General features: G+C 39.3%; 1 protein-coding gene across 2 annotated transcripts; it reads left to right on the top strand.

The window, feature by feature from the left end:
• Positions 1–5,786: 5,786 nt before the first annotated feature.
• Positions 5,787–7,374, top strand: LOC147425757 (uncharacterized). 2 transcript variants are annotated; one of them, XM_086500563.1, is made up of 3 exons: positions 5,787–6,020; positions 6,144–6,460; positions 6,536–7,374. In XM_086500563.1, exons 2-3 carry the CDS (start codon positions 6,187–6,189, stop codon positions 6,748–6,750), a joined length of 489 nt encoding a protein of 162 aa, XP_086356689.1. In that variant the 5' UTR covers positions 5,787–6,020; positions 6,144–6,186; the 3' UTR covers positions 6,751–7,374. The 2 variants fall into 2 exon arrangements, with proteins under 2 accessions (XP_086356689.1, XP_086356690.1); XM_086500564.1 differs by lacking the exon at positions 5,787–6,020 and having other exon boundaries at positions 6,038–6,249; positions 6,299–6,460.
• The last annotated feature ends 1,757 nt before the right edge of the window (positions 7,375–9,131 follow it).

The following is a 9,131-nucleotide window of genomic DNA, read 5'->3' as shown; positions in this document are numbered from 1 at the left end:
CTGTGGAACAGCCAAAAGAGCCTATGGCTGAAACCGAAGATGAGGAAAGCAGGCATATAGATGAGCAAAAGGATATGGATGAGGAAAGCAGGCCTCGGGATGAGCAAAATGATATGGATCAGGGAAGGATGTATGAGGCAAGCCGATCAACCTTGAATCAGGCAGAAAGGGCCATGGGGGAGACCCCTGATGAAGATTTGAATGATGACTATGAAGATAAAGCGGAGGAGAGCAACAACGACATGAACACTACAGAGACCCAGTATGGACCCTTGCTACCTGTAGATACGGTTGTTCCGGTAATGTCTATTCAAGTATGGCAAAATATGTTCAGCTTCTAACTACTTATATGTACTTGTCAACTTTTACAGAGGTTGATTATCTTGGACGTCAATGGATTGCTGCTGATGCGGGTGCCTCTCGGTGACAGAGGACCCTTTGAGGATTTGCAAACGTTTCGGATGGGAACTTGTCGAGTCGTGGTTCGTCCAGGAACCAAGGAGTTTATTGAGTTTCTTCTTCCGCGCTTCAGAGTTGGCATATGGTCTTCAATGCAAAGGCACTTATCGCCACTAGTTGCAATAGTTTGCAGTGTATGCCAAGCTCACACGTCAGATTTTGCCTTTTTGTATGATCAAAGAAAATGCGTTACTGTTGAGGGCCACTACCACCCTAAAAAACCAGGATTACCTCTTTTGTACAAACCGTTTAGCCAAATCGGTGTACCCTTTGATGCAACTAATACACTACTAATTGATGATACTCCCGAAAAGGGAGAACTAAATCCGCCGGGAACAACTATCTCACCACCTTCTTTCGAGGGGCATTCCTTCGATTTTTACCTTGAAGACATTCTGATTCCATACTTACAGAAATTGTATCTCAGTCCATTGTTCACGAACGAGTTTGTACTTTCTAATGAATTAAGATGATTCTTCTATCTGTCTTTGTCTTGTCTAACATATATATATATATATATATATATATATATATATATATATATATATATATATATATATATATATATATATAATATAGACAGAGAGAGAGAGAGAGAGAGAGAGAGAGATTTGATGTGGTAAAGAAATGTATTTCAAGCACACTTTTTCACAGGGCACAATTGAAAAATGAGATCAATAAACTTCATGTCTTGAAAGTCATTTGTATACACTTGGGTTTACAAGAATATCTGTTACATTGACACTACTTCAACCCGACCATCCAACTCTTTGCACAAAATATCTTTTTCTCTTCGCCGCATCACCTTACGGCCAGCTAAGAAAAAGGAAAAATCTGATAGTTCCTTGTCCATTGACTCTTCAATGATGTCATTTCGCAAATGCTGAAGACTGCATAGCTCCCTTATTGTAACCACCAATAGTAGGCCATTCTCTTTATCAATCACTTCCACATCCACAGTAGGATTATCTTCCAAACCTGCAGAAACTTGGTCCATAGGAATGTACTTACCGTTTAGCATTTGTGATCGCATATACCAAAATGAGAGTAATAGTGATTGGCTTGCAATCATGTACTTGACAACTAGAGTATCAAGCGCGACCTCGCACCGTAAACCAATCTCTTCCTTTGCATACCATCCTTTGTCAAGAAGTTTGTCACAGGATGACTGCTGAAATGACTTGCACATGAACATAGTTTTTGTAACTCTGATGTTGTAGCTATGAAACAGCTCTATGAAGAGTGCAACAGGACAAAAGTTTGCAATTCGAACCAGTTTGGTAGGAATAGAGCTACGTAGAGACCTTTGTATATCCTTGTAGAGCTTACTTCGCATTGCCTCCACCATTGTTTCCTCGGGAACTGGCCAGTCCACAGTGTTCCAATCGGTCGGTAGAGGCAGTTTCACCAACATGCCATTCTTATTGCCTGAGCTGAGTTGGTAGAAGTGGTCATAAAAAAAGATTCCCTCATCAGCCAATCTTTTGCTGCTCCTCTCTGAATACTGTAGAGAACCAATATGGGCATGTACAACATGGAAGAGGCCTATTATGCACTCCACAGGCTCCCATTGCTCATAAGAAGAGGGATAAACATCTGCAATATATATAAGAAGAGTTAAACTAAGAGTATCAATAAGTACAAATGACAAATCTAATGTAATTGAGTTGTGAAGAGTAGAGACATTACTCATAACAAGCGGGAGAAACATTGCAAAATATATAAGAAAAGTTATAATGAGAGTATCAGTAAGTTCACATGTCAAGAGTACTTACAATTGCAACGTGGTTGATGTATATTTGATACATTTCCACCGTTTGCTATCACCTCTGGATGGGTAAACACATGCTGAACAAGAACTTCCTTTACAGATCTTTTGCCGATCTCAACTTTGAAATCCAACACCCTGGCCTTCCATGCTGAGCGGTAAACGTTGATACCACTAAACCTCTTGGGTCTTCTTGGTTGCATGAGGACCCATGAACCTTTGTTTATCCTTTGTCCAACCCATTGATTGTCTGCACTTATTGAAGCTGGTATTGTAATTGAGGATATGCTACTACTTGGCCTTCTAGGCAAAGTGCCGTTGTTGTTTGTTGGTGTGAGAGACAGTAAACACCTTGAGGCTCTTGGGCGAGAAGACGTGGATGCCATAACTCTCAGAGAAAAGCTTTAGTGGAGGGAGATTCACTTTGAAAGCATTCTAATGGAGGGAAAGTGTTTTAAAATTCCAATATCTTGTGCGGGCTTAATGGTCACCCTCCAGTACGTTAATGACCATGAGAGAATATCAGAAGTGGGACCACACGCAAGCCCCTAAAAGCTCGGTAAAAGTAAGGAAATTACTATGCTACAATCCTAGTTTCGTGAAAGTTTTATGCTATTTTCCTATTTTTTGAGTCTTTCCAGGTACTTTTCTACGTAACGTAGCCTTCATGCTCATTGGACGCGCTCTATTTTTCTCTCTCTTCATATGGCCCTCCAAATGACCTCCAAAATTTCCTAATCGAAGGTGCCAAATGAATTTATCTTGCAGAGTCAGGTCAAGCTTGTAAACTTGTTTACGATGCTACTGGTCCTAGTCCTTAAGAAGAAGAAATCTTGATAGCAACATTGAATCTATATAGGGATGCATTTTTAGTTTGTATTAGGAGCTTAAGGGTGTTGATCTAAACCTTTGTCAATACACTATACCCTCTCCATGCATACCTTACCAGAGCTAACACTGCGCTCACTCCAATTGCCTCCCTTGATGTGTTTCGGGGGTAGTTGTTCCCTCAAAGAGCACGGTATTGTGAAAGTCATAGGGTGTATTTTGAGGGGATTCATTGTCTATCGAATGATAGTTATCGCAATATCGGGTGAATCTGACTTGCAAATTTTGGTATACACCTCCTCCTCATTGATAGTTATTCAAAGGTCACAATACATGAAGTGGATGTTTGAAAAGTTAGAGATAAGTGCAAGTGGTGGTTCACAAGATAAGGAGGGGATTAATTAATAAGAAACCAAAAATACAACCATAAGCCCAAGGATGGGGTTGAGGAAGAGCTTAGAGACCCTGCAGTTCAATATATACAAGCAAGATCAAAGTTCAAAGACCATGGTTATCAATATACAAAAAACTTGTTGTGGGTATCCTAATGTTCTAGGGGAGAGCATCAATATCCTTTTGTAGATCATCCACAAATGCATAGCTTCCACTTTCTTCTTTGCCAAATTGGGATCTCATCACAGCAATCTCTTGGCCCCAATTATGGGCTAGTTCAACTATTCTATCAACGATCTGACCCTCAAGAAATGAGCCACATCTGTATTGTAGAACTCTTGGGACACTTTGATAATGGTCACCTTGGATTTGTGTAGTCTCACTTGGTCCAACTTGAGATTGACATCATGCAAATTACAATCAGAAAGCCGTTCTCTCAGACTAGAAGTTCGGTAAGCCTTATCAAAGACTGTCAAAGACATGTGCATTCCAATGCTTCTAAATGACCCATTGACTTTTTCTCTAGCCTTGGTCCATAAATCTGTGATTTAAATAGAATTCTCAGGCAATAGTTATTTCCAACTAGGTTTAAATTTAAAAGCCTTAACACTAGTCCTGTAAAAAATCAGCCACTTTTGTGGCTTTTTGAGACTTTTGTAGAAAAATTATCAACACTATGTTAGTTATCTAAATATAAAATGGTTTCGGGGAATTATGATCAACAATCAATATGAGTTGATAAAAAATAGTACAGAGCTAAATGAAGGTCTAAAGATGTCTTTCCATTGCCATCTTCTACAACTAATTTGTGCAGATGGACAAAAATTTTCTATTTTCTTTTGAAATTAAGTCAAATCGCTGTTGAGTAAGCCCAAACTTTTTTGAAAAATCCGTCAATAGGTATGTAATAGATGTGCCAAGCTTTTTTAACCCATCTACAAAGACTGGAGACATTTTTTACTTCTCCAAGTTAAGTGTTGAAGCGCAATTTTACGTAAAATTTACTAAATTTAGAAAAGTAAATTTTTTTATTTTTAGCTTTTCATGTAAATTGTGTATTTAGAAAACTTTTTCATATCTTGAACCCGTAATTAAGAATTTTCATGAAATTTTAATGTCATATACAAAAGTTACATTTCATTTACTAGAATTCTGATGTGAGCCATTTTTGTGGCTTTAGCTAGTTTTGTGGCTCATTACAAGTCTAGTGTTAAACAGTGGTTGTATGATAGGTCCATTGCTAGGACATGAGAGAAAAAGATGACAGATATCTTCAATGTTTCTATGACACCTCTGACAACTGTCTTGACAACTTTGTTAAGGATCAGTCAGGTGATATCTTCAATGTTTCTATGACACCTCTGACAACTGTCTTGACAACTTTGTCAAGGATCAGGGGCACCCACTTTGTGTACTTTGGTGTGAAGTGTGATACTTTAGATGTCCTAGGCTCATGCTTATGTGGAGCTTCCACTTTTTCTAGTACAATGACCAGCTAGGATTTGAAGGGATAAAAATTTTCTCTTGGATGATAATAAACTCCTAAAAATCTTAGTTTTGACCCTAGTATATGTGCCAAAGATGACCTAAATGAACAATTTTTTGTGAAGTGGATGGAAAATGGACTTACATAGATTTTTTTAATGTGAACACCCTTGCATTAGATACTATAATCTGTATAGACGTTTCAAGAAAAATATTTGGTATATATTTTGATAAATTTTTTAATAAAAATTAACATAATATTATAGCAATTTATAGAATGAATTTATATTAAAGATCCATCAAAATCTAATCGTCAAAATTTGAAATTTTTGCAACTACTCAAACCTCACACAATATAGCTTTTACTGTAATATAGGTGGTGTCTCTCCTGAAAGAGTGTAGCTTCTCTAGTTACAGAGTGTTCTTGGTGGTGGATAACATATTGGCCAATCACACTCCACAAGCAGTAAAGAGGATTCTTGATTTGGGCTTTGGTCATGGTAGCAAAGTAATTCTTGTGGCCCACACTTTGGAAGTCCTACACGAGACTCTTGGCTCTGCACACAAACATGGGCTGCCTTGGGCTTCTGACACGATGGTCGTCCCAAGCATTGACGAGATGGAAGCCATTGAAATCCTCTTTCGTGAGACTGCAGCAAGAGACAGCTTCGACAAGAGAATGTCTTCTCTTATAAGAGAATTAACCCTTATAAAAAAAAATGGAATTTTTCAAGCGGATTGTGGACATGTGCAGTTATCGTGATTGCGAAGGCAAAAAAGTGTGGTTACCTTTGGTCATGCAAGCTACGGGAGTTAGGCTACTTCGATACGAGGGCGACGATGTGGAAAAATGGGAAAGAGATCTAGATCAAAACTTATGGCCAAGGGTGAAAGCATATGAACAGAGTGTGCTGATTGACGTGCTGCTTGGGGAGAATTTCAAGGCATTGTGTGATGAGGATCTTGGGCTGTTGTTTCTTGATGTGGCTCTCTTCATCTTGCACCTTAAAGACAACAACATTGATACAGTGATACTGGTGTTTTAAGTATGATGCACTGTATCGATACGCCAAGGATAAAGATGATGGTATGTGTACGTACTATCTTCTTCTGTGTATGATTTGTATGCGATCTGCAATAAGAAATGAGAGTTTCGAAGCTGTCTGAGTTAATATTTATTTGCTTTGTTCCGTTTAATGGCCTCCTCCAGATACGAGATCTTCAAAGGCGCTGCTTCTTGACGGTTTCCGCACATGATGATTTCATTGGGGTTCATGACGTGTATCTGCAGTTTGCAAAGGGTGTTGAGGAATATGGTACCTCCAAATATAATATATAATATGACAAGCAACTGGTGCTGGCTAGATCGCCGAAATGTTAGGGTGGAAAGGAGCTGTAATTTACTCCGGCTGGATGGGGATGAGATTTCAAACGAATATGGGCAAAAGGCAAGAGCTGAAGAGCCTGGTGACGCTGTGGAATTCTTGCCTCCAGTCCTCTGTGTATTGGCTCAAGGAAATAAAAAAGGTAACGTCTAGCTGCTCTCTGCCTATTGATTGTACCAGCGTTAATTATGACTGACTTTTGAGGGTGATGATGCAGACAAAGCGGCGGGTGGTGGAGGCTTGTCGTGCATCCCCGAACGTTGTTGGGTGGGCCAGAAACCGACAGAGCTGGACGAGGCATGCCTGAGAATGCTGTTGCAGAGGCTCCACAGTACGCCTCCAAGGTATACGTATCACTCTGACGTCATCGACGTCCACGCGGATTCACGTCCACCCGATGCTACCCATTACACCGCTTATCCCGCTTTATAATGATGCCACGACCAGCTCGGATGCGCATAAGTGAGCCGAAGGGTTTCCCGCTCATTTGGGGTCATGGCATAAGAGCGCCTTCTCACAGCCCTGATAAAACTGCTCCTGAAAGTGCAACTGAGTTGAAACGTCATCCCCATACTCCATCCAAAAACGCTACTGGACCGAAAAGTGTCTCTAATTTGGAGGGTGCTTGAACCACCCTCTACAATCGCATTTGCTCAACTTAACGGGCTACCTCCAGTTCATCTTAACGCTCCACCTACTGCCCGAGCCATATTTAGCCCTGTTTTTTGACTGTTCGGTTGCAACCAATGCCTTCTCCCTCTCTATAGCTTCTTTTGCCAGTTCGCTTGTTTTGTATGGGCACGCCAATTGATTTTTGAAGGGCCATCCCATTTAAAAGGCCCTTCCGTAGAGCTGCAGTCCTTTCCTAGCTATGAGAAGGCACTCTAAGCGTCCCCAGCTCTCCAATCGCTTTAATAGACTCCTTTCACTCACAGGCCCACTTGACTTATATTAATAAAAGCACTCTCTTGATGTGTGTGTATATTCTAGGGATTCTCTTGCATAACATTCCTTCTATATATATATCTATATTTTATTATATATAATGCAGCTTAAAAATTTCAAGCAAGAAGAAGGCTTCCATATGTCATGCATTGATTCACTTCACAAAAATTTAGAGCAAAAATCTAATGTAAAATGTAAAAGTGAAGGATAAGATTTGACATGCATAGAGAAATGAAAAGCTTTTCACAATGTACAGTGTAAAAGTGTAAAGACAAAAGACTTTCAATTGTACATAGAATAAATGTATACGTTGAGTTTCACTCCACCTATGTACGTAAAGATAATTTTTGTGGAGATTTTGTTATTTTAGAAAAATTAGATTTTTAATGATATATGTGGCTTTGTTTTATCACGAGGCTTTTTTCAAAACCAATATTGATACCTTTTAGAAATTTGTGTAAGTTTTTATTTTTTACACTGGCTGAGAAAAAGAAGAAGATTTGCATGTCCGCGCATTGATTTATGCCGGTCTCGCTTTGAGTGCATGCATGTAAATGAAGATTGTCAAGTTGACATGCCTTTTACCTGTTCTAAGGTATTTTATCCCCTTTTATTTTTACGAGTTAAACTATGTGCCACCCTTAAAAATCCATAGATTCTCTGAGTTATGGACGAGCCTAAATAAGTAGATTAAAAAATATATATATATATATCCATATATGAGAGAGAGAGAGAGTTTGATATTATTAGAACAATCGTAAATAGTTGCTCTCAAATATATATACATAGAGTCTTGAGCTCAAGCACACACTTTGTGTGTGTGTGTGTGTGTGTGTGAAAGAGAGAGAGAGAGAGAGAGAGAGAGAGAGAGAGAGAGAGAGAGATGGAAGCCTCACTGCTCGGTGCCAGCTTCTAAAGTTTTGAGTTATTATTACTCTAAACATGCACTCTTATGCTCTTTCTTGAAGTTCTAGAAAAATTGACACCTCCACGTGTCACAAGAAAACATGCTACCCCGTCCCCTCTCCCACCAAGTTGTTGATTATTACGATAAGTGTGTGTAGCACGAGAGAGAGAGAGAGAGAGAGAGAGAGAGAGAGAGAGAGAGAGAGAGAGAGGAAAACTTAAAGGTTGAGTATGTTTCTATGAATAGAGGGAAACTTGCATATCGCAAAGTTAAGCAAACCACATGCCATATCCAAATGTAGTTTAAGTTTATCACCAGAGGAGAGAGAGAGAGAGAGAGAGTTGGTAAAGAGAGGAGGTTTGTGGAAAGGCTATTGTCATATTCAACAAGAGTGCACTTGCTTGTGTGAATCTGCTTCTAAGATCATGGGTAGGCCACTGCCAACGCACGAGCATGCATGTGTGTGTGTGTGTGTGACATATATATATATATATATATATAGAGAGAGAGAGAGAGAGAGAGAGAGAGAGGAAAAGAAGAAGATTAGTTCTACCTCCAATACATCTAGGACGCTGAATCTATTCCTTAGCAGGGAATTTGGATAACCAATCTACTACATGTTGGCAATAAAAATAAATTTTTGATTTCTCTCTCTCTCTCTCTCGCTCTCTCTCTCTCTCTCTCTCTCTATCAAAAGAGGCTTATTCGTATTACTTGAAAAATCTCTTTAGAGTGCCCAAATAATGATGAATCTGAGAGAACTAAAGCAACAAATTGGAATTGTGAGAACCAACTACAACTAGCTACATGAGCAAATGAAAAAACAAAAAACTACAAGAAAAGTCTCTCCTAAAGGTAGTAAAATTCCACGATAAGTTAAATGGAGAGAAGATGGCAACAACCTTGAAAGATAGGGCACCGTTCCACCAAAACCACACTTTGCAAAAACTCTCTCTCTCTC

The sequence above is a fragment of the Adiantum capillus-veneris genome, chromosome 25 (assembly GCF_014529385.1).
Source record: "Adiantum capillus-veneris isolate H3 chromosome 25, ASM1452938v2, whole genome shotgun sequence".
Classification (NCBI taxonomy): Eukaryota; Viridiplantae; Streptophyta; class Polypodiopsida; order Polypodiales; family Pteridaceae; genus Adiantum; species Adiantum capillus-veneris.
This window is presented reverse-complemented; position numbering and strand designations above follow the sequence as displayed.